Here is a 27,359-nt window from a genome sequence, read left to right as displayed (position 1 = left end):
TTCTAGATCCTTGAAGAATCGCCACACTGTCTTCCACAATGGTTGAACTAATTTACACTCCCAACAACAGTGTAAAAGCGTTCCTATTCCTCCACATCCTGGCTGGCATCTGTTGTTTCCTGACTTTTTAATGATCACCATTCTAACTGGCATGAGATGGTATTTCATTGTGGTTTAAAAGTCAAAGAGATATTGCCAGTGTTGTAGAGAAAAGGCAACACTTATACACTGTTGGTGGGAATGCAAATTAATCAGCCTCTGTGGAAAGATGTCTGGAAATTCCTGAAATAACTAAAAATAGAAGTGTCATCGGATCCAGCAATCCCATTACTGGTATATACCCAAAGGAAAATAAATAATTCTACCAAAAAGACACATGCACCAGTATGTTCAGTGCAGCACTATTCACAATAGAAAAGACATGGAGTCAATGTAGGTCCCCATCAGTGGTGGATTGGATAAAGAAAATGTGGTACATATACACCGCGGAATCCTACACAGTCATAAAAGAATAAAATCATGTCCTTTGCAGCAACATGGATGCAAATGGAGGCCATCGTCCTAAGTGAACTAACTGAGAAACAGAAAACCAAATACTGTAAGTTCTCACTTACAGGTGGGAGCTAAACATAGGGCATGCACAGACATAAAGATGAAAACAATAGACCCTGGGGACTACAAGAGAATGGGGGGAGGCAGTGGGGAAAGGGTTGAAAAACTACCTATTATGGACTGTTCTCACTACCTGGGTGATGAGATCAATAGTACCCCAAGCCTCAGCGTCACCATATACCTCGGTGACAAACTTGAACATGTAACCCCTGAATCTAAATTATGGAAATTATTCATAAAATTACCTTCAGGCTATGTTTATAAGCTCTATAGAAAACATAACTGAATTTTGTGTTTAGATTTGGGTCCCATCCCCAAAATATCTCATTATATATGTGCAAATTTTTCAAAAATCCAAAAATTTGAAGTGCAAAACACTTCTGACCCCAAGCATTTCAGATAAGGGAAAGTTAACCTGAATGGCCACCACATCTATCTTTTGAATTAGTGTTTGCATTGCATACATTTTTTATTCACTTACTTTTATCATATTTATACCCTTATATTTAAAGTATGCTTTTTGTACACAGAATGTGGTTGGCTATTTTTTTTTTTTCAATCTGGCAATCTCTACTTTAATTGGCGTGTTTAGATCACCTACATTTAATATATTTATTTACATGTTTGTGCTTAGATTCATCATCTTATTATTTGTTTTATATTTGTCCCACATCCTTATATTTATCTTTTCCCCCTTTCTGCCTTCTTTTGGAATATTTGAATATTTGAATTATTTTATTCTAATTCATATATTGTCTTTTTAGAAATATTTCTTTATAATATGAGATTCATTGGTTGCTATAGGGCTTACAATCTTCACAAGATTAACTTCAAAAGTCAGCTTTTGACAGTCCTAAAGTTTACATCATTCCACTTCCAGTAAATTGTAGTAGCCTGGCAGCCAAATAGGTCAGTTTACCACTCAAATGACCTTTATGTTGCAGTTATCAATTATATCCATATTCATTAAAAACCACACAAGATGGCTGGGCACGGTGGCTCACACTTGTAATCCCAGCTTTTTGGGAGGCTGAGGTGGGCAGATCATGAGGTCAGGAGTTCGAGACCAGCCTGGCCAACATAGTGAAACCCTGTCTCTACTAAAATGCAAAAAATTAGCCAGGCATTGTGGCAGGTACCTGTAATCCCAGCTACTCAGGAGACAGAGGCAGGAGAATCACTTGAACCCGGGAGGTGTAGGTTGCAGTGAGCCGAGATCGCACCATTAAACTCTAGCCTGGGCAACAAGAGTGAGACTCTGTCTCAAAAAGAGAAAAGAAACAAAAAAACATAGGACAAGGTTGTAATATTTTATTTCAAGTCATAACTATTTTAAAGAATTTAAAAAGGGAAAAAATATTTACCCAGAATTTCCATTTCTGTTGTATTTCCTTAATTCCTGATTATCTAATTTCCCCGTGACATTATTTCTCTTGAGCCCAAAGAAACTTCTTTGGAATTTCTTATAAAATGATTTTGCTGGAGACAAATTCTCTTAGTCCTTTGAAAATCTGAGAATGTCTTTATTTTTACTTCTTTCCTAAAACACAGTTTTGCTGGATATAGGATTCTGGTATTGATGGTTGTTTCCTTTAAACTTGTTGAAGATGCTTTTTCACCATCATATATCCTCTGTGATTTATCTTCAGTCTCCAATTATTGCTCCCCTATATAGAATGTGCTATTTCCCAATATCTTCTTTCAAGATCTTTCTTTACTTTGGTATTTAGCAGTTTGATTATGATGTCTAGGCATGATTCTCTTTAATCTTTCTGTTTTATGTTTTCTGAGCATATTGATTCTGTACATTGATGTAGTCTATCAGATTTTGGAAGTTTCTGAGTGCTATTTCTTCAAAAAAATTTTTTCTGCACGAATCTCTTTCTCTTCTCCTTTTGGAACTACAGTGCTCTGTATGTGAAACCTTATCCTATTATCCAATAAGGCTATTTGTTCCAGCCATTTTTCTTACTGTTTTTCATATTGGATGATTTCTATTAGCCTCCCTTCAAGTTCACTGACTCCTTTGTCATCTATTCTGCTACTGAGATCACCCAGATAATTTTTTATTTTGGTAATTGCATTTTTTATTTCTAAAATTTCAAATAGGTTATTTTAATATTTTCTAATTTCTCTGCTGAGAACATCTATCTTTCCATTCATTTCGAATGTGTTTTCCTTTACCTCATGAAACAGAGTTATAATAGTTGATTTAAACTCTTTGGCTGACACTTCAAACATCTGGGCTTTCGCAGTTGACATTTGTTGATTGTCATTTCCCTTGAGAATTGGTGACATTTTCCTTGTTCTTTCTAAGTACTAATGCTGGATTTTATCTAGGGCATTTTGAATATTTTGCTATGTAGATTCTGGGCTCTGGAGAATGTTGATTTTTTTTTTTCATTTGTTTTATCAGGTAATCAACTTAGTTAAGTTTAGTTTGTGAGTTCTGCCTTGCGTTCTGTGGGTGATAGTCTACATCTCGTTCAGTTTTCAAAGACTTTACTAGGCTACGTTTGGTTTCCTTCACACATGTACCACTTAGGAGATAGTCCAAGACTGTGGTTTTAATCTAAGTTCATAGTTCAATTATCAAAGTCTGTGCTATGCAGCCTTGTATCTGTACCATACTTGTACTACTCAGGGATTTTTCTGAAATTTACGTAGTGGTTTAAATATAGTGTAGTTCTCAAAGCTTTTTGTATGCTACCTTGGGTTTGGCCTCTGCATGTGCAGCTCAAGAGTGAATCTATTATTTGTGGGGCCTCAAACACAGAAATTAGTAGAACATCTTCTTTAACCATCTCCACTCTGGTATTCCCCCACACTCTTTGACCTGCAGAAGCCCTTTTCCCTCTCTTTGTGGTAAGACCAATGAGGTTTCTCTCAGAGTTTTAGCCACCTGTGTCACAGTCCCACTTTGTGTCTTTGCCTTTGGAGCAAACCTGTAAAAGAAAATAAGAAAAAGCAACAACATACAGGAAATTTATTTCTCTGTGGGTTGCTTCTCCATGTTTTAACTCTCTTCAAAAATTCACCTGATCATGTTTACTTTTCAGAGTCTTTGGTAATTACCTTTGATATTTTTTCAGAAATTTATTTATAACAAGTGGGAGAGAAAGACTATAGTGCACTTAATCCATCATGCCAGAAACCAGTTCAATTTTGTTTTAATTTCAGTTTTTACCTTCTTTTTCTTACTATCAAGTGGTTTTGTGGTTGCTTCTACACTGACCCTCGCTCCAAATTAATAGTATTTTGCAGTTTATTCTCCATTATGACATTGCCAATACATTCTTGGTACAACAAACCACTTGGCTCAGTTCCGATTCCCAGGACAATGTCTTTGTATGCCATTGTACCTTCCCCCTGCTTCCCCCCTTATCCCAACCCAGGGCTGCAGCCCCAAACACAACCATACCACACAGCCTCAAACTGAGCCATACCCCAGGCATCAGTTCAGCTTCACTTTTTCTAACCTCTTTTCAAGGAGATCCCCAGGTCTGAGCCACAAGCACTCACCCTGCTTCCAGTCTTCTCTTTCATACAGAGCAATTTTAGTCTTTTTTACTTTACTCTTTATTTTCAGACTCAGAATTCTGGCTTCAACATTACTTACTCCTTTTTTTTTGTTTCTTTTTCATGATACTTTGATCTTTTATTTAAAACAACTATATCTTTTATGTTTTTCCTACCATTATTGTATGTTTGGAACAGAGGGGTTCTACTGAAATGTAAAGTTGCCTGTTCCATCTTATCTGGATGTTCCAAACACTTCTTAGGAATGACAGTGTAGCTACCTCTGGTAGTCTCTTTTAATCTATTATGTCCTTGGAAACTATAATATTTTAAATATTGAAATCATAACAAAATCAACTCCCTTTTTACACCAGTTAGAATGGCGATCATTAAAAAGTCAGGAAACAACAGGTGCTGGAGAGGATGCGGAGAAATAGGAACACTTTTATACTGTCGGTGGGACTGTAAACTAGTTCAACCATTGTGGAAGTCAGTGTGGTGATTCCTCAGGGATCTAGAACTAGAAGTACCATTTAACCCAGCAATCCCATTACTGGGTATATACCCAAAGGATTATAAATCATGCTGCTATAAAGACACATGCACACGTATGTTTATTACAGCACTATTCACAATAGCAAAGACTTGGAACCAACCCAAATGTCCAACAATGATAGACTGGATTAAGAAAATGTGGCACATATATACCATGGAACACTATGCAGCCATAAAAAATGATGAGTTCATGTCCTTTATAGGGACATGGATGAAACTGGAAACCATCATTCTCAGCAAACTATCGCAAGGGCAAAAAACCAAACACCGCATGTTCTCACTCATAGGTGGGAATTGAACAATGAGAACACTTGGACACAGGAAGGGGAACATCACACACCGGGGCCTGTTGTGGGGTGGGGGGAGGGGGGAGGGATAGCATTAGGAGATACACCTAATGTAAATGACAAGTTAATGGGTGCTGCACACCAACATGGCACATGTATACATATGTAACTAACCTGCATGTTGTGCACATGTACCCTAAAAATTAAAGTATAATAAAAAAAAAAACAGACAAGGACACTGAGGCATAGTTAACTTGAAGTAGAGCCAGGACTAACCCAACCTCCACATCCTATATTAGTGGTTTTTCTACCAATTAATTTTATGTTTAGGCTAAGAATCTGTAGGCCCTGGAAAGATAGCAGCATATCCCTGTAATATTTCGGAATATTTCAGCTGTTTTGAAGATTTCATTATTCTCCTCTGGCTCTCAGCTTGTTCCAGTTGAAGGACATTCCTCTACAATGGAAAGGATATTGTGCAGTGAGCCTCCAAGTTATGTTTTGGTCATCATTTGGGCACTGCATCAACTTCTCTTTCTAATTTTGTTATAATGGTGCTCCAAGGAAGTCCTACTAGCTCTTGGGAGTGAACTCTATTTGCAGCGAGGGGCAATGAACTGGTGAAGAGTCTGCTCTCGAATGTTTTATTTCTTCCACACTTGTTACTGACATTTCTTTCTATGAGGCTGGCTATATCTACCCTTTTCCTCCTATTATAGAATATTTTTTGAAATGGACCTTAAATATCTCTGTGCTGAAACTCTTCATGTTCTAGATAAAGAAACTGAAGCTCAGAGAGTTAAAAGTCTTATTCAAGGTCATAAAGCTTGTCAGTGGCACTGCTAGAGCTTATACTGAGATGTTTTAAAATCAGATGCAGTGCTTTTCCCATTACATTTTGGGTAAGTATCAGTATAAGTAACCAATAATAAGTGTAGGGAAAAAGCAAAAGGAGAGTTTGGAGGAAGGGAAAATCTAGAATGAGTGAAAGGCAAATGAAATCATTTGAATTGACAATTGAAATATGTTTTGGTACTTTACAATTTCAGTATTAAATGTCAAATTGAGGAATGGGATAAAGATGAAGAAAGTGGAATGCCGAGAGTGATGGCACAAGAATCAGTGCTTTTGTAGGGCCAGTGAATGGAGTAGAATCCTCTGAATGGTGTCTACTGTCCAAAAACTATATGTGGCCTGGGACTGGAACATTAATTTTGAGACTTCATTAAGAATGAAACGTCTGAGAATTTTGGGAAACAGGCAGTGAACTTTGTCCAATCCTACCTTTGTCAGAGTCTAGATTCTAGTAAAACAATAGTGGAGTTAACAAAAACCCACAGTGGTTAGGGTGGTGATTGTGATCTCTTAAATGTTTTGGTAGTTCCTTCTGGTGTTATTTTATCAGCATATGTTGTGTACACTCCTCCACTAAAGTCCTCAACAGAAAAGCAGCTGGCTGGCCGGGCATGGTGGCTCAAGCCTATAATCTCAGCACTTGGGAGGCCAAGGCGGGTGGATCACTTGAGGTCAGGAGTTCAATACCAGCCTGGCCAACATGGTGAAATCCCTTATCTACTAAAAATACAAAAATAGCCGGGTGTGGTGGTGGGTGCCTGTAATCCCAGCTACTTGGGAGGCTGAGGAAGGAGATTGGCTTGAGCCCAGGAGATGGAGGTTGCAGTGAGCCAAGATCATGCCACTGCATTCCAGCCTGGACAACTGTGTGAGACTCTGTCTCAAAAAAAAAAAAAAAAAAAAGAGAAAGAAAAGGAAAAGCAGCTGATTATCAAAGTTTTGCTGCACATTCCAGGTACTAGATGCTAGAGGGAATAGCATATGCAAGCAAAATGCTAGACCCCAAGCCTACCAAATGTCAAAAGTTGTCAGGTTTGCCCAAACAGCCTGCAAAAGTGGGCGTGAGTCTATTGCAGAGCCTAGATTGGAGCTCAGGACTTCTGATACAATCGTTTGTAATTTCTGCTTCCGTAAGCAACCTGTTTATGATTCTTCGAGAGTGTTTATCTGTGATTAATGCTACTGCAAGGGGAAGGGGAAATTAATGAGTACTTATAGTATCTTAGTCCCCAAATATTGCCAATGACAAATGGAAAGGTCGTTAACATGAGAACAAAGCACTCTAGATCGTAGATGTGCAAGAGCTTGTACATAAGTCACTGTTGTCCACTCCTTAAATCTACGAAGCTAGCCAACTCAGATAGCTAGTCACACGGGAGCTCATTTACAGGCACCCAGTCCCTCTTCAAGATGAAAAGTGTATGCAATAATGAGCACTTATTCACCAAAATTCCCAGTGATCTGGAGGTGAGAAAACAGGAAACTCATGACTTTGTTCTCTTGGCCAAAGCCCAAATCCTCAAAACCTCACTATCCTTAGAATGGCATTGTGAGGAACTAAAGAGTCTATCATGACCCATAGTGAGATGTAAAGGTGTAGTTGAGTTTTGTTCATATCATTTATCTCATATGTCTAATAGAACTGTGACAAACTCTCATCACAAAATGTATTTCAGAGGGACAGTTAACAAATCTGACCTGAGCCAGAGGAAAAAAATTAAGAGGGTACAGTGAGGGTGCTCAAAGCCATGTCAAAAGAAGGGAGACATTTTTCCATTCCAAGTGGCCAAATAGGAACAGCTCCAGTCTGCAGCTCCCAGCATGATTGACTCAGAAGATGGGTGATTTCCGCATTTCAAACTGAGTTAACCGTTTCATCTCATTGGGACTGTTTGGACAGTGGGTGCAGCCCATGGAAGGTGACCCGAAGCAGGGCGGAGCATTGCCTCACCGAGGATGTGCAAGGGGTCAAGGGATTTCCCCTTCCTAGCCAAGGGAAGCTGTGAAAGACAGTACCTGGAAAAACGGGACACTCCCGCCCAAATACTGGGCTTTTCCAATGGTCTTAGCAAACGGCACAGCAGGAGATTATATCCCATGCCTGGCTCAGCAGACCCCATGCCCACGGAGCGTTGCTCACTGCTAGCGCAGCAGTCTGAGATTAACCTGTGAGGCAACAGCCTGGCAGGGGGAGGGGCATCTGCCATTGGTGAGGCTTTAGTAGGTAAACAAAGCAGCTGGGGAAGCTTGAACTGGGTGGAGCCCACCACAGCTCAGCAAGGCCAGCTGCCTCTGTAGTCTCCACCTCTAGGGGCAGGGCATAGCTGAACAAAAGGCAGCAGAAACTTCTGCAGACTTAAACATCCATCTGACAGCTCTGAAGAGAGCAGTGGTTCTCCCAGCACACTGTTTGAGCTCGGAGAATGGACAGACTGCCTCCTCAAGTGCGTCCCAGACCCCCGTGTAGCCTAACTAGGAGACACCTCCCAATAGGGGCCAACTGACACCTCATACAGGCGGGTAACCCTCTGGGATGAAGCTTCCAGAGGAAGAATCAGGCAGCAATATTTGCTGTTCTGCAATATTTGCTGTTCTGCAGCCTCCACTGGTGATACCCAGGCAAACAGGGTCTGGAGAGGACCTCCAGAAAACTACAACAGACCTTACTGTTAGAAGGAAAACTAACAAAGAGAAAGGAATAGCATCAACATCAACAAAAAGAACATCCACACCAAAACCCCATCTGTATGTCACCATCATCAAAGACCAAAGGTAGATAAAACCACAAAGATGGGGAGCAACCAGAGCAGAAAAGCTGAAAATTCTAAAAACCAGAGTGCCTCTTCTCCTCCAAAGGATCGCAGCTCCTCACCAGCAATGGAACAAAGCTGGATGGAGAATGACTTTGACGAGTTGACAGAAGTAGGCTTCAGAAGGGTGGTAATAACAAACTTCTCTGAGCTAAAGGACGATGTTTGAACCCATTGCAAGGAAGACAAAAATCTTCAAAAAAGATTAGATGAATGGCTAACTAGAATAAACAGTGTAGAGAAGAACTTCAGTGACCCGATGGAGCTGAAAACCATGGCACGAGAACTATGTGACGCATGCACAAGCTTCAGTAGCCAATTCAATCAAGTGGAAGAAAGGGTATCAGTGATTGAAGATCAAATTAATGAAATCAAGTGAGAAGAGAAGTTTAGAGAAAAAAGAGTACAAAGAAATGAACGGAGCCTCCAAGAAATATGGGACTATGTGAAAAGACCAAATCTACGTCTGATTGGTGTACCTGAAAGTGATGGGGAGAATGGAACCAAGTTGGAAAACACTCTTCAGGATATTATCCAGGAGAACTTCCCCAACCTAGCAAGGTAGGCCAATGTTCAAATTCAGGAAATACAGAGAAGAGCACAAAGATACTCCTCAAGAAGAGCAACCCCAAGACACATAATGGTCAGATTCACCAAGGTTGAAATGAAGGAAAAAATGTTAAGGGCAGCCAGAGAGAAAGGTCGGGTTACCCACAAAGGGAAGCCCATCAGACTAACAGCGGATCTCTTAGCAGAAACTCTACAGGCCAGAAGAGAGTAGGGGCCAATATTCAACATTCTTAAAGAAAAGAATTTTCAACCCAGAATGTCATATCCAGCCAAACTAAGCTTCATAACTGAAGGAGAAATAAAATCCTTTACAGAGAGGCAAACGCTGAGAGATTTTTTTCACCACCAGGCCTGCCTTACAAGAGCTCCTGAAGGAAGCACTAGACATGGAAAGGAACAACTGGTACCAGCCACTGCAAAAACATGACAAATTGTAAAGACAATTGATGCTAGGAAGAAATTGCATCAACTAACGGGCAATATAACCAGCTAACATCATAATGACAGGATCAAATTCACACAAACTATTGTTTGTTAACAATAACAGTTGTTATTGTTATTATTGTTATTATTGTTGTTATTGTAATGTTAACAATTGTTAACCTTAATTGTAAATGGACTAAACGCCCCAATTAAAAGACACAGACTGGCAAATTGGATAAAGAGTCAAGACCCATCACTGTGCTGTATTCAGGAGACCCATCTCACGTGCAGAGACACACATAGGCTCAAAATAAAGGGATGGAGAAAGATCTAACAAGCAAGTGGAAAAGAAAACAAAAAAAAGCAGGGGTTTGCAATCCTAGTCTATGATAAAACAGACTTTAAACGAACAAAGATCAAAAGAGACAAAGAAGGTCATTACATAATGGTAAAGGGATCAGTTCAACAAGAAGAGCTAAGTAGCCTAAATATATATGCACCCAATACAGGAGCACCTAGATTCATAAAGGAAGGCCTTAGAGACCTACAAAGAGACTTAGACTCTCACACATTAATAGTGGGAGACTTTAACACCCCACTGTCAATATTAGACAGATCAACGAGACAGAAGGTTAAAAAGGATACCCAGGACTTGAACTCAGCTCTGCACCAAGCAGATCTAACAGACATCTACAGAACTCTCCACCCCAAATCAACAGAATATACATTCTTCTCAGCACCACATCGCACTTATTCCAAAGTTGACCACATAGTTGGAAGTAAAGCACTCCTCAGCACATGTACAAGAACAGAAATCACAACAAACTGTCTCTCAGACCACAGTGCAATCAAGTTAGAACTCAGGATTAAGAAACTCACTCAAAACCGCACAACTACATGGAAACTGAACAACCTGCTCCTGAATGACTACCGGGTAAATAACAAAATGATGGCAGAAATAAATATGTTCTTTGACACCAATGAGAACAAAGACACTACATACCAGAATCTCTGGGACACATTTAAAGCAGTGTGTAGAGGGAAATTTATATAGCACTAAATGCCCTCAAGAGAAAGCAGGAAAGATCTAAAATCAAAACCCTAGCATCATAATTAAAAGCACTAGAGAAGCAAGAACAAACAAATTCAAAAGCTAGCAGAAGGCAAGAAATAATTCAGATCAGAGCAGAACTGAAGGAGCTAGAGACACAAAAAAAACCCTTCAAAAAATCAGTGAATCCAGGAGCTCGTTTTCTGAAAAGATCAACAAAATTGATAGACCGCTAGCAAGACTAATAAAGAAGAAAAGAGAGAAGAATCAAATAGATGCAATAAAAAATGATAAAGGGGATATCACCACCAATCCCACAGAAATACAAACATCAATACAAACTACATCAGAAATACAAACTACCATCAGAGAATACAATAAACACCTCTATGCAAATAAACTAGAAAATCTAAAAGAAATGTATAAATTCCTCGACACATACACCCTCCCAAGACTAAACCAGGAACAAGTTGAATCTCTGAATAGACCAATAACAGGCTCTGAAATTGAGACAATAATTAATAGCCTACCAACTAAAAAAAAGTCCAAGACCAGACGGATTCACAGCCAAATTCACCAGAGGTACAAAAAGGAGCTGGTACCATCCTTTTGAAACTATTCCAATCAACAGAAAAAGAGGGAATCTTCCCTAACTCATTTTATGAGGGCAGCATTATCCTGATATCAAAGCCTGGCAGAGACACACACACAAAAAAAGAGAATTTTAAACCAATATTCCCTGATGAACATCGATGCAAAAATCTTCAATAAAATACTGGCAAATCAAATCCAGCAGTACATCAAAAAGCTTATCCACCACGATGAAGTTGGCTTCATCCCTGGGATGCAAGGCTGGTTCAACATACGCAAATCAGTAAACATAATCCGTCACATAAACAGAACCAAAGACAAAAACCACATGATTATCTCAATAGATGCGGAAAAGGCCTTCGACAAAATTCAACAGCCCTTCATGCTAAAAACTCTCAATACACTAGGTATTGATGGAACATATCTCAAAATAATAAGAGCTATTTAAGACAAACCCACAGCCAATATCATACTGAATGGGCACAAACTGGAAGCATTCCCTTTCAAAACTGGCACAAGACAGGGATGCCCTCTCACACCACTCCTATTCAACATAGTGTTGAAAGTTCTGGCCAGGGCAGTCATGCAAGAGAAATAAATAAAGGGTATTCAATTAGGAAAAGAGGAAGTCAAATTGCCCCTGTTTGCAGATGACGTGACTATATATTTAGAAAACCCCATCATCTCAGCCCAAAATCTCCTTAAGCTGATAAGCAACTTCAGCAAAGTCTCAGGATGCAAAATCAATGTGCAAAAATCACAAGTATTCTTCTACACCAATAACAGACAGAGAGCCACATCATGAGTGAACTCCCATTCACAATTGCTACAAAGACCTAGGAATCCAACTTACAAGGGATGTGAAGGACCTCTTCAAGGAGAGCTACAAACTATTGCTCAACGAAATAAAAGAGGACACAAACAAATGGAAGAACATTCTACCCTCATGGATAGGAAGAATCAGTATTGTGAAAATGGCCATACTGCCCAAGGTAATTTATAGATTCAATGCCATCACCATCAAGTTACCAATGACTTTCTTCACAGAATTGGAAAAAAACTACTTTAAAGTTCATATGGAACCAAAAAAGAGCCTGCATTGCCAAGACAATCCTAAGCCAAAAGAACAAAGCTGGAGACATCATGCTACCTGACTTCAAACTATACTACAAAGCTATAGTAACCAAAACAGCATGTTACTGGTACCAAAACAGATATATAGACCAATGGAACAGAACAGAGGCCTTAGAAATAACACCACACATCTACAACTATCTGATCTTTGACAAACCTGACAAAAACAAGAAATGGGGAAAGGATTCCCTATTTAATAAATGGTGCTGGGAAAACTGGCTAGCCATATGTAGAAAGTTGAAATTGGATCCCTTCTTTAACCCTTATACAAAAATTAATTCAAGATTGAATAAAGAATTAAATGTTAGACCTGAAACCGTAAAAGCCCTAGAAGAAAACCTAGGCAATATCATTCAGGACATAGGCATGGGCAAGGACTTGATGACTAAAACACCAAAAGCAATGGCAACAAAAGCCAAAATTGACAAATGGGATCTAATTAAACTAAAGAGCTTCTGCACAGCAAAAGAAACTATCATCAGGGTGAACAGGCAACCTACAGAATGGGAGAAAATTTTTGCAATCTACCCATCTGACAAAGGGCTGATATCCAGAATCTACAAGGAACTTAAACAAATTTACAAGAAAAAAACAAACAACCCCATCAAAAAGTGGGCAAAGGATATGAACATACACTTCTCAAAAGAAGACATTTATGCAGCCAACAGACACATGGAAAAATGCTCATCATCACTGGTCATCAGAGAAATGCAAATCAAAACCACAATGGGGTACCATCACACACCAGTTAGAATGGCGATCATTAAAAAGGAAAGAACAGATACTGGAGAGGATGTGGAGAAATAGGAACACTTTTACATTGTTGGTGGGAGTGTAAACTAGTTCAATCATTGTGAAAGACAGCGTGGATTCCTCAAGGATCTAGAACTGGAAATACCATTTGACCTAGCGATCCCATTACTGGGTATATACCCATAGGATTTTAAATCATGCCACTATAAAGAAACATGCACACATATGTTTATTGTGGCACTATTCACAATAGCAGAAACTTGGAACCAACCCAAATGTCCACCAATGATAGACTGGATTGAGAAAATATGGCATATATACACACATGGAATACTATGCAGCCATAAAGAAAGGATGAGTTCATGTCCTTTGCAGGGACATGGATGTAGTTGGAAACCGTCATTCTGAGCAAATTATCGCAAGGACAGAGAACCAAACACCGCATGTTCTCACTCATAGGTGATAATTGAAGAGTGAAAGCACTTGGACACAGGGCAGGGAACATCACACCCCAGGGCCTGTCGTGGGGTGGGGGGCAGGGGGAGGTATAGCATTAGGAGAAATACCTAATGTAAATGACGAATTAATGGGTGCAGCAAACCAACATGGCACATGTATGCCTGTGTAACAAACCTGCACGTTGTGCATATGTATCCTAGAACTTAAAGCATAATTTAAAAAAAGAAAGAAAGAAAGACAAAATACAAGGTGAGCCAAAGGGAAAAAAAAAAGAAGAGAGACATAATCAAAATAAGTCGGGGCATTTAGTATGGAAAGAAACAAGAAGAGCAGACAGGGGTACAAGGATCACTTTCTTTAAATCTCTGAAGCTTTTAAATATTTTTTTTTCTTAAAGGGAAGAGAAAGCAGACTTTGTTGTGTGGATCCAAAGGGTAGCACTAAGATAAATGTGCATTTTTGTGCTGGGGTGGAGCAGCTAGAAATGGCAAACTTACAGAGACTGGTTTCAAGAAAATTCAAGAATTATTGGACATATATTTGAGGTAAAACCAGAAAATACAGTATATTATGAGCAATATACTCAACATAAATACAGTGATCACTTGTTGATCGGCTCATCTTTATTCTTTCAGATTAGCAGCAAGCAGAAGTACTGTAGGGCCTGGCAAATGAGTTCCCTACCAATGGGAGTCCTATTGAGGTTTAAGGGTGTGTGTAATCATGTGTATATGTACGTTATGCGTATATGTGCAGACCACTTGAGGATCATCCAAGTGCTTCCAATACTGCAGTAAATTTGCCAAAGGAAAAAAAATTGTGTTCACCTTTTGTTTCAGAGGATAATATTGGAAGGAAATTAAATCCCTGAAGCAAATGAAGAAAGAGCCAAGCAGCAACTGTAAACAATTATATAAAAAGAGAAGAAAAATGCCTTCTTATCTTCCACTAATTAATATTTCATATTTGTCTCTATCAAGAATTCTGTCAACAGAGGCTAGACTCTATATATTGTGGCCCTCATGAGTTTCAGTTTAATTCACTGGCCTTTGCACTTAATTAAATGAAATAGGAAACTCCTAGTCATTCCTTCACATAGAGGAGCTGAAGTCGTGAGTGGATACTGTCTTCAGTGTCTAGGACCCAGGACCTTAGACATCTGTGTGAGTTCTGCCCATTTGGCCTTATGGGTGGCTCATGTGATCTAGTCTCAGAAATAGTATTAAGCAGCAGCATTAGCTAACATGTACTAAACTCTGAATCTGTTCTAACTACTGGTCTAAATACTATCTCCTTAAATTCTCAGAGCAATTCTGAAGTATCATTACCTCAATTTTCCAGAAGAAGAAACAGGTACAAAGGCACACAAAAGAGCAGTGGCAGAGCCTAAATCCAAACTTAGTCATGCTTTTAACTACTGTATCATATTCATCAGAGTTCTTCTCCATGTGTTATCAGGTGCCTTGCCCCAAGACAGCCCGATTTCTTAGCCAGAAAATGGGGCTAGACATCAAGGCATAGTGGTCCCTGTGTAGAACACTGGAGTCATGTCAAATATCCCTGCTTTTGCCTGGGCTTGGAATAGAGGCCTGTGGATGGTAACATAAATTCAGAGCCCTCTCTCACTTATGATACCAGGATGCAGTAACAATCCCTTTTCCACACCTGACTGCATGAAGGATTTCTGGTTGATGCAAATCTGGTGCCATTCTTATTTCTAACCTGTTCACTTTCATTGAAAAGGCAACCATTGATTGTTAAGAAAGAAACAGTGTGGGGAACAGCAGGAAAATAATGTTGAGAAGTTTGATCTAGTAGCTAGCTGATCTGGTACACTGGACACCAAATCCCTTCTTCCTCCACTTCTATCCCATTTGGAAAGAGTCTGGCAGGTAAGAAAATTGGAATAGAGGAAGTGGTGTTGAATGAAGGAGGAGAGGAAAGAAGGATGGAAGAAAAAAAAGAAATAGAAGAAAGGTACTTAGAAGAGGATTGGAGGAGGCAATATAGATAGAAGACCTTCCTTGGTCATTTTAGAGTTGGGATTGCCATCAAGCCATCCTACCCATTAACTCTTGAGTCCCACCATAACCATTGTATTCATCCATTCTTACGCTGCTATGAAGAAATATCCGAGACTGGGTAATTTATAAAGAAAATAGGTTTAATTGTCTCACAGTTTTGCATGGCTCGGGAGACCTCAAGAAACTTACTTACAATCACGGTGGAAGGCACCTATTCACAGAGCAACAGGAGAGAGAATGAGTGCCAGCAGGGGAAATGCCAGACACTTATAAAACCATCAAATCTCATGAAATTCACTCATTATCATGAGAACAGCATGGGGAAAACCGCCCCCATGGTTTAATTACCACCACCTGGTCCCGCCTTGACACATGGGAATTATGGGGATTACAATTCAAGGTGAGATTTGGATGGGGACACAGAGCCAAATCATATTAACTATAAATTTTATAGACTTTCCCTACTATCTCTCTTCTTATCTGTAGGATGTTGGAAGTCTGCATGACTATCTTACAATTTTACAACCATATTGATTTAGAAAGTTATTCTGTATCTGCAATGTTTTTGCCTAAAATATTGGATTCAAATATAATGGTGGTCTCTTCCATTAATGAATTTATTTTGTTTTATGTATTTGGGGATAGGACAATTGGAGGTAATTATGTCACACAGTAGGTATATAGGCATTTGCTTCTTTAGCCAATGAGCCTGGCAATGTGTCTGAAGGGAGAAACCTTAAGGGAGCATATTCTGGGTTCTGAAGTTTTGTCTCTTCTCCTTCAAGTACAGAAATAGCTCCAAAGAATCCTCTGCTCTAGATGAGAGCCCAGCTATTTAAAACACAGCTCTAGTTTCAGAGACATGTTATTTGCTGATTAAGCTTGGGAGTAAATTGTGTATTTTGGTGAACTGATTATAGTGTTGATTATTATTAAATGATACTCATAGTCTCTTCTCAAAATGGGAATGTTTATGGATGAGTGTAGTGGCCTTGAGTGTATTGAACACATAAATGCCTGAGTAGGGGCACAATATATTAAGCCTAAGGAATGGTTCTGGAAAGTGAGAAATCAACGAGAGCTAAAATACATTTGGGCCAAAACTCAGGTCTGGATGAGTACAGCTAATATGGTACAGATGGAGTAGATGTGTTCCCTACCTTTCCATGAGAGAAAAGAAATAGCACCATAAACTGCAGTAGCCAGCTCTATTATAGACATACATCAAGTCTTGTGTAGGCTTTACTCCTGTTAGCTGTGTTACTAGTATGCTCAATTCAGGTCAGCTATGCTGGGCTGGAGTGAGACTTGTTTGGTTTACTGTGATCTTGAGGTGTCTGGTAGGCTGAAATGGGCTTTGCAAGGCTGGGATAGCCTGCCTTAGCTCATGCTCCATTTGAGGTATGCTGGAATGGGTAGGCTAACTGGGCTGCAGTGGGGGTAAGTAGGGCTGACAGAAGCAGGAAAAGAAAAACTCAGTAGTGGAAAAACTTCACTTCTCTGGGTAGCTGCTGTTCTGGATGTATATATACTTATATAACATATACTGTACTATACTTATAGTATATAAGTATATAACTTATTTATAACTTATAAGTATATTTATAACTAACTTATAAGTATATAACTTATTTATATACTATAAACTTCACTTCTCTGGGTAGCTGCTGTTCTGGATGTTTTTGTCTCCCCACAATCTGTATGCTGAAATTTATAGTACTAAGTACTATAAATACTTAGTACTATAGTATTAAGTATATTACTAAGTACTATATAGTATATAAGTACTATATAGTACTTAATACTATAGTATTAAGGTAGTACTAAGCAGTGAGGCCTTTAGAAGGCGATTAGGTCAGGAGGGCTCCACCCTCATGATTGGGATTAGTGCTCTTATAAAAGAAGCTTGAGCAAGCTCCCTAGCCCCTTCCATCATGTGAGGACATAGAAGGCACCATCTATGAGGAGTGGACCCTCACCAGACACTGAACCTTCTGGTGCCTTGATCTAAGACTTCCCAGACTCCAGAACTGTGAGCAATGAATTTATGTTCTTTATAAATTACCCAGTCTAAGGTATTTTGTTGTAACAGCCTGAATGGACTACGACAGTATTAATTTCCAGTTTGGCAAATATGTGGTGTGTGATGAGATTAATCCATTCATGCAAAACTTGATGTTTAGTGAGCACCATCTGAGTAATAAACCTTTCAGAAGCTCTTGGGTTAGGTGGGAAGATTGACAAGTAAAACAAATAGTTACAATGAAGGAAAATAAATGCGAAGAGTGTATCAAATGATATCAGTTATCTCCAAATATGGGACAATTAACCCCCCCCAAAATTATTTCTCATTCATGCAAAGTCTATTGTGGATCCAGGCAACTCTCCAGGGCAGTGGTCCTCCATATATTAGCTCATCATTCCAGACTTTTTCAATTTTATTGTAGCACCACACCAATGTGTGTTTTTAGGATCATCATGGCATGGAGGGTCTTGCATTAGACATTAATTGTTCCAGCCATGAGAGACACATATTACTTTCTTCCACATCCAGAATCATTCCTATTGCCCCTCTATATTTTAAAAAGGCAGGGGAGTGGAAGCACAATCATCCTATGTTCCTAGAAGTGGAAGAGTGTTGGATATTGCAACATTTGTAACCCACTACAGGTAAGGGTAAGCCCAGTGAGAGCTCAGCTCTTGTGAATGTCAGGGGTCTCTAAGGGCCCTATCTAAGCTTTGTTGTTTTGGTATTATGCTGTCATTTTCAATGATACTAAAGGGATAGACTTTGAGTCTGTACCTAGCATGTTCCCTGTGAAGAGATAGCACAGATGAGAAGTTTTTGAGGGGTTTTCCTTTCTCAGAAGTAGTAATTTGGCTGTCATTCAGAGTACTGCACTGGACTCTCTCTGAGCTAAGACAAAAGCCTTTCCTGACGTTCTGCTTTTCTACTTTCTTTCACGCAGATGCAGTGACTGAAGTGAAGACTGACATCTACGTGACCAGTTTTGGCCCTGTGTCAGACACTGACATGGTAAGTTCTTGCAAAGGTAAATGTAAAAGAGGATGCACTAGACCAAAGAAAATAAATTGGAGCTTTCCTAAGGCAGGGCCTTGTAGCTATATTCTAAGGAGTGGTCTTTTCTCGTATGAATTTCCTACCCTCGCCACCCTACGTTTAGCCAAATCCATCTTTGCCCTGCTCTCCCCACCTATTCACATATAATGTATATACCCCTTTCAGGAGTGCCCTTATCTTTCTCCCACGACACATCTTTCAAAAGTTTGTTTGGTTCCCTATCCTTAATTAAAGCTTCCCTGACTTCTCCCTTCACACTCTGCTGGCACCACACATATTGGTACAGGTAGGTCATATGAGGAGAGAATTGTGATGGGGATTCTCAGTAAAGCAGCTGGTGGTGTCATCCAAGAAGTCTGTTCCTTGTAACTGGGCTTCATCCACTAGGGACATGGACTGGCCAGAATGATACAAACAGTTTGGAGAAAGAATCTAAATCACTTCTGGAAACTATTCTTTGTACAGATTTGGGCATGGAGAGAGCTTCATTGCAGACTCAAAATATAGAGCAGGGCACAGCAGAACAAGCAAGGGAGTGGCCCCTTTTCTCACCATTATCCATTGTATTCAAAACAAAGAGTACAGTGGAGAGTTGAAGCAGAAGGCCTCACTCAAATAGATACCCTATTGATATATACTGAGTATCAAATATTCAATTGAATAATTATGATTTATAGACACAAAAAAGCTATTATCTGCTTTGTATACCTGGCCATTATTAGATGCTCAATAAGTTTTTGTTGAATGACTGACTTTGTGTTGCAAGTAAAAATCCTAGTATCAGGGAAAATATGTTTGAAGATAATGACATGCCCATGTTCACTATTTAGAGTTTTTTTCTGTGTGTCTATTTTCAGTGGGACTACTACTTGGCAGGGGACAAAGCTTCTTTCCACCTGTTGGACTAACACAAACAGTTGTATAGGGAAGTGGTAGAGGTTTTCTTATAGGTAATGCAGAGCCATTGGGTAGATTTTGTTAGGACAGTAAAAATATATGTGTTGTTTTGGAATGATTGATCTGGTGATCTGTGCAGGATGGAGTACAAAGGGGAAAAGGCTGGAGCCTGAGGGTTGATTTAGGCCCGTTGATTTTACATGACTCTTCAATCAGCTGCAAGGTCTATGAGTCAATTGGAAAAGCTGGCTAGTTCTCAGGAGAAGAAATCATCAGTATGTGAATGTTTGGAAGGCCAGGCATGGGTAAAGGAGAGGTCTGAACCTTGTCTTTCAAGTGTAGAGTAAAGAGAAGGGTACATTAGACTTCCTTTCAACTCCTCGAGGGCAAGTACCAAGTCTCCATGGCTTCCCTGGCACTTAACAGCATTTGACACACAGGGAGAGCTCATTAAGGGGTATGTATGATATAAGGAATGGAGGAGATGGCTCTCTCTTAGGGACAGCAAGAAAGCCTGTATGTCTCCATTGCCCTCTGTCAACTTGTTGACTAGTAATTCCCACAGGCATGTGTTAAAATTGTTGCCAGTTGGTCCTTCAACAAGTACTCCTTACGAGCCCAGCTATGCATTAAAGGCTCTAGGAAGCCCTATATTCAGAGATCTCACAGCCCATCAGAGACAACCATACTCACCTGGTGTATGTAGCTCTTTTTCTATTGTTAGGAATTAAATTAGGATATTTATAAAAGGATAAATGAAGTGACTCCTCACACACACATACACTCACTCACTCATTTTCATTCATGCACCAACAACCACAAATACCATTCAGACAAATATACATACACATAACAAATACATATAGGGTACACAGCCCACACACTATTCTAGGCATTCTATAGAAACACATATGCAAACAGATACCTAAACCCAGGCATACCAGAGAAGGACACACACAGTCCCTGTTCCAACTAGCTCCTCACTCTGCTGCTTCCTCACCATAGCAGGCGTGTATGGGTGTCTCCAGGCTCTGGAGACGTTTCTAACAATTGGGACTTTCTGTCTATCTCTCTTGAAGTTTCATGTTATAATTTGCTTGTTTGTTTTTATTCCTCATTATTTAGCTGAAGCAACAGAATGGCACCTTCCTGATAGAGAGCGCAGACTTTGGTCAAATGAATTTCACATTATTTTTAGCCGCATGTCCATCCAGTCACAAGGCAGAATAGCTACAATCATTCTGGCTAAAAAGCATATTTCGGGTGTTTTGAGAAATGTTTTTTTTTCTGTGCTACTAAGTAGACTGTTCAATTGATCCCAGGGTCAGGGATGCATTTGGGTAAAGCTTTAGGCAGTCTTCTGACTTTGGCAACTAGTTTCACCAAGAACCCAGGCTCCCCTGAGACCACAGACTACTTGGAAAAGTTGATGAAAATTTGGGCTGCCTGGGTTCTTGGCTCATTTCCAGGAAAAGAGAGCGTTTTGGTCCAAAATACTTTCCTAAGGAAATAGAGGCAGTCTTTTGTTCACAAAGGGGGAAAATTACGCTGCCACTTTGAACATTGACACACCACCACCCATAATATTTTACACCCATTACATTCCTTGGCCAAACACTGGCCCTTACAGACACAGCTTCTCAGCTTTTTTGACAAAAGCTCCATGAAGGTATAAGCCATGTCTGTTTTGTTCATCTCAATACCATAAATGTCTGACTCAGTGTTTGGTACATGGCAAACTCCCAACTTTTTATTAAGTGCAAGAATAAATGAGAAGGAACAAATCAAATTTGAGGGAAAAATAATGACTGTGTTCCTCCACTTAGCTGAAACATTTTCAAAGACAGAAAATATGTCAGGGACATCTCTGGTTCTCCAGCATTTAGCACAGAACCTGACAGAGGTCCTCTGTATGAGTTTCTTGAGATGAAATTAAACATTAGTAGCAAGCCCTGCAGATAAAGAGTGAAAATAGCTTTCCTCAGGAGACAATAGTGATTATTAAGACTGGTGAGTCAATGATTGATGATTCCAAGCTTCAGCTACTAGGTTTGGTGGCTTCTCCATTCATGAATATAAGGAACTATGACAGTAGGGAACTGAGCAAAGATGAAAGCTAAACAGTGGTAGATGTTTCTAAGGAGAAAGTCAGAGGAAAAAAAAATTTAATTTAGAGTACAAGAGATCAGTTGGAAAATGGTTGCCCTGGCAGTTTCACAGGCTTGTGGTGAGGCTGGTGTTATTCATTTGCAACAAATTGAGCTTGCTGGTCACACAAAGCATCATAGCTCCTCAGTAGTAATGCCAATCCTGTGTCCATGATCTCCTAGGAGAGAAACAGAACAAAGAAGACTATCCCAATTTGAGTGAACTGGGGCCATGCAACCTTCTATAATTATCTATTATTAGGAGAGTTTAGACCATTTTCTCCATCAGATGTATAGGAAGAGGGTGGAAATGGCAGTAAGAGAAAGGTTGCAAAGAATTAGACTGCAGAGACAGTGGGCAAGTGGCTTAGGAATATCATTCTAGGCATATTGTCGGTCACTGGAAAGGAAAGCAGAAAAGTAACAGCTGAGAAAAACATTGGTGCTCTTCTATCTGGTCCAAATTCCCTTCTGACTTAGCTTCCATCCTAGCTCTCAAGATCCTAAGGCTCCAGGCACTGCTCCACCTTCTCTTCTAGTCCTTGAGCACGTCAGAGGTGCAGGAACCCAGGGTCCCATGGTATGTAATCAACAAATATTTGTCTGAACTATACCAAGAAAACTAATGAGAAAATAAAGAGGGAAAAGAGGAGTAATGTTAGGAGAGTCAGGGAGATAATAACTGGGAAACTTAAAATGCCAATTTTGGGTATTATTAACCTCACCCTCTCCCCAGGAATACTTTGCTTAGATCCCACTAGGTGCCAGCTAGTGCCACTAGTGTCAGCTGCCACAGAGAAATTTCCTAGGATATACAGTGGACAATCAGGTAATGGTGCAAGTATACAACACAATGAAAGAACTAACCATCTAGCTTAATGAGAAAAACAAAATGGAATCCTGGGAAATAAGAACACAGAAAAAGACATTATAGTAATAATTCTAGACAACAGATTCAGATAACATACATTCTGATATGACAACTGCTTATGAAAATTATGCCATTATCCTAGTATCCAAACACCATGGAGAAAAAAAATTGTGTTAATTAAAAGGAGAATAGCATAGGGATCTCTTTCCTGGTGGCAGTAGACTTGAAATTATTGTACCTGTTTTCTCTCTAGTACTAGAAAAAGTAGCTACGTCTACTTCAAGCTCTCCCTTACTGGCAGTCTGAGGCACAGACTGGATGAGAACCTTTGTCTATTTTAGGATGTCAATTTATTCTTATTCCACAGGATATAGCATTTCAGATGCAATATAGAAAGGAATCTATGTCCTTGAGCTTTTTCTAGGAGTCTATGACCAGGAATCTCCTTGGATATTTTTATGTAACATAGAGAGCCAGGAAATATAAACAATGCCAATAAGAGAGGGATGCCCTCTCTCACCATTCCTGTTCAACATAGTGTTGGAAGTTCTGGCCAGGGCAATCAGGCAGGAGAAGGAAATAAAGGGTATTCAATTAGGAAAAGAGGAAGTCAAATTGTCTCTGTTTGCAGATGACATGATTGTATATCTAGAAAACCCCATCATCTCAGCCCAAAATCTCCTTAAGCTGATAAGCAACTTCAGCAAAGTCTCTGGATACAAAATCAATGTGCAAAAATCACAAGCATCCTTATACACCAATAACAGACAAACAGAGAGCCAAATCATGAGTGAACTCCCATTCACAATTGCTTCAAAGAGAATAAAATACCTAGGAATCCAACTTGCAATGGATGTGAAGGACCTCTTCAAGGAGAACTACAAACCACTTCTCAATGAAATAAAAGAGGATACAAACAAATGGAAGAACATTCCATGCTCATGGGTAGGAAGAATCAATACTGTGAAAATGGCCATAGTGCCCAAGGTAATTTATAGATTCAATGCCATCCCCATCAAGCTACCAGTGATTTTCTTCACAGAATTGGAAAAAACTACTTTAAAGTTCATATGGAACCAAAAAAAAGCCCGCATTGCCAAGTCAATCCTAAGCCAAAAGAACAAAGCCGGAGGCATCACACTACCTAACTTCAAACTATACTACAAAGCTACAGTAACCAAAACAGCGTGGTACTGGTACCAAAACAGAGATATAGACCAATGGAACAGAACAGAGCCCTTAGAAATAATGCCACATATCTACAACTATCTGATCTTTGACAAACCTGACAAAAACAAGAAATGGGGAAAGGATTCCCTATGTAATAAATGGTGCTGGGAAAACTGGCTAGCCATAAGTAGAAAGCTGAAACTGGATCCTTTCCTTACACCTTATACAAAAATTAATTCAAGATGGATTAAAGACTTAAATGTTAGACCTAAAACCATAAAAACCCTAGAAGAAAACTTAGGCAATACCATTCAGGACATAGGCATGGGCAAAGACTTCATGTCTAAAACACCAAAAGCAATGGCAACAAAAGCCAAAATTGATAAATGGGATCTAATTAAACTAAAGAGCTTCTGCACAGCTAAAGAAACTACCATCACAGTGAACAGGCAACCTACAGAATGGGAGAAAATTTTTGTAATCTACTCATCTGACAAAGGGCTAATATCCAGAATCTACAAAGAACTCAAACAAATTTACAAGAAAAAAACAAACAACCCCATCAACAAGTGGGCGAAGGATATGAACAGACACTTCTCAAAAGAAAACATTTATGCAGCCAAAAGACACATGAAAAAATGCTCATCATCACTGGCCATCAGAGAAATGCAAATCAAAACCACAATGAGATACCATCTCACACCAGTTAGAATGGCAATCATTAAAAAGTCAGGAAACAACAGGTACTGGAGAGGATGTGGAGAAATAGGAACACTTTTACACTGTTGGTGGGACTGTAAACTAGTTCAACCCTTGTGGAAGTCAGTGTGGCGATTCCTCAGGGATCTAGAACTAGAAATACCATTTGACCCAGCCATCCCATTACTGGGTATATACCCAAAGGACTATAAATCATGCTGCTATAAAGACACATGCACACGTATGTTTATTGCGGCACTATTCACAATAGCAAAGACTTGGAACCAAGCCAAATGTCCATCAATGATAGACTGGATTAAGAAAATGTGGCACATATACACCATGGAATACTATGCAGCCGTAAAAACTGATGAGTTCATGTCCTTTGTAGGGACATGGATGAAGCTGGAAACCATCATTCTCAGCAAACTATCACAAGGACAAAAAACCAAACACCGCATGTTCTCACTCATAGGTGGGAATTGAACAATGAGAACACATGGACACAGGAAGGGGAACATCACACACTGGGGCCTGTTGTGGGGTGGGGGGAGGAGGGAGGGATAGCAGTAGGAGATATACCTAATGTTAAATGACAAGTTAATGGGTGCAGCACACCAACATGGCACATGTATACATATGTAACAAACCTGCACGTTGTGCACATGTACCCTAAAACTTTAATTAAAAAAAAAGACTATTTCATGGGCTAAATACATCTGAAATAACGTATCAATTATGTTTCTTCAAAATAGAGAATGATGAAGAGAAGGCGAAGAGCAGAGGAAAGATGGGATGGCCAAAATAAGAGGGAGTGGCCCTTGTAATGGGAAAATGGCAAGGCCTTCATTGTAATGCAGTTATCAAGTACCTTGGCCCCATACACTGCTAAAGCTGAATAAACTTTGCAGGCTTTATCTGGGAGCCTGCTTTGACACATCAAACAGTGTTAGAGAGTTGAAGCCATTCAAGCTCTAACAAGACAGAAATGCTTCCCCAAGAACTAAGTGTCATCTCTGCCCTGTGTAGAAAATGTATTAAGCGTCTTTCCCAGGAGGCAGACTTAGGCTTATTATCTGGAAGATGTGATTTAAATGCCTCACAAAACAACAGAATTCATTTGTCAATTTATAGGCAGTCATCCTTGGAGCGTATACAAGGGATCAATTTGCAAGGAAGGAATTGATTACATTTCTAGAATGGTTAGGTCAAAATCTGATTGCTTTTGGCCAAAGGTCATGGAATACTTGTGGAGCAAGTAATCACTTTGTGATTTTCCCCAGTAGTTTTGACTGTGTAGAGAAAATTTCCTGTGGTATACAGTGGATAATCAGGGGGGAAAATGGTGCAAGTATACAATACAATAAAAGAACTGACCATCCAGCTTAATGAGAAAAATAAAATGGAAGCCTGGGAAATAAGAACACAGAAAAAGACATTATAGTAATAATTCTAGATAACAGATTCAGATAACATACATTCTGATATGGCAACTGCTTATGAAAATTATGCCATTTTCCTAGTATCCAAACACCATGCAGAAAAAAAAAAACTGTTAATTAAAAGGAGAGTAGCACAGGGATCTCTTTCCTGGTGGCAGTAGACTTGAAATTATTGTACCTGTTTTCTCTCTAGTACTAGAAAAAGTAGCTATGTCTACTTCAAGCTCCCGCTTATTGGCAGTCTGAGGCACAGACTGGATGAAAACCTTTTTCTATTTCAGGCTGTCAATTTCTCTGTGTAGAGAAAAAATAGATATGATCATCCAACTTTTTAAAATCTTAAAAATGAGTCAAATGTCTTTTTATGGCATATAATCTAAAAAATAATATTTAAAGATACAAGCAAAATTACCTGTGTACCTTACCCTGATACCATTTCCCTGTTTCCCTCCCTCCTCAAAGATATTCACAACCATGAAGTTGCTTTTGTCTTTTTGTCATTTATATGCATACTTTATAAATAAGAATGTGTATATCACATACATTCATAAATAACAAATAGTGGCTTTTGTGTTTTGAAACTTTTATATAAAACTCATCCATAGCATGTGTATCATTATACAACTTATTTTTTACCACGTATTAAAAACTCTACTTTTTTGTGTATTTTACTCTAATTCATTTATTTTAACTATCAAAGATTATTACATTGTATGAATATGTGGTCATACATTCATCCATTCTCTTGTTAATGTGCATTTGGGCTGTTTCCTTTTTTGGCTATTAAAAAGCAGTAATACAACAAACATTCTTGTACACATATTTTTGTGAACATTTTGTAGTTTCTTTAGGGTGTGTACCTAAAGATAAAATTTGTGGTTTGTTAGGGCTTGCACATTTTTAACTTTTTTCAGTTTAGTGCCAAATACTCTTGTGATGAATCATATCAATGTATAATCTCAATAGCAGTGTATGAGAGCTCAATTTCTCTGCACTTTTGCTAATGCTTTGTATTGTCATACTTTGTTTTTGACACTGTGATGGGTATAACATGGTATCTAATTTATTTTGTTTGCATTTTTCTGATTACCTTTGATGTTTAAGCATCTTTTTATATGTTTAGTGGTCAATCTGTACTACTAAAGACAAGATGGCTTTGCCACCACCTGCATCAGCAAAAGTATAAACTCTAGGCAACCTTGTTTCTTCATATTGCCACTTTTGTATTAAAGTTTCCTGTGGGCTGTGTGTGTGTGTGTGTTTAATAATGAATGTATTTGAAATTTTGTAACTCTTCCTTTGGCCTGTATTAAGATGATTTCATGAATTTTCTCCTCTAATCTGTTAATGTTATTAATTACATCAATAGATTTCCTAATATAAGACCATCTTTTCATTCCTTAAAAAA

General features: G+C 39.1%; 1 protein-coding gene across 1 annotated transcript in view; it reads left to right on the top strand.

Moving 5' to 3' along the window:
* Positions 1 to 27,359, top strand: part of GABRA3 (gamma-aminobutyric acid type A receptor subunit alpha3) — a 274,967-nt gene that overhangs the window by 143,381 nt on the left and 104,227 nt on the right. The window contains exon 4 of the mRNA XM_019019216.4: positions 18,613 to 18,680. Coding sequence (XP_018874761.1) covers positions 18,613 to 18,680 — 68 coding nt within the window. The remainder of the gene's footprint in view (positions 1 to 18,612; positions 18,681 to 27,359) is intronic.

This window comes from Gorilla gorilla, chromosome X (genome assembly GCF_029281585.2).
Source record: "Gorilla gorilla gorilla isolate KB3781 chromosome X, NHGRI_mGorGor1-v2.1_pri, whole genome shotgun sequence".
Taxonomy (NCBI): Eukaryota; Metazoa; Chordata; class Mammalia; order Primates; family Hominidae; genus Gorilla; species Gorilla gorilla.
The sequence above is the reverse complement of the archived record's forward strand: the minus strand, read 5'-3'. Positions and strand labels throughout refer to the sequence as shown.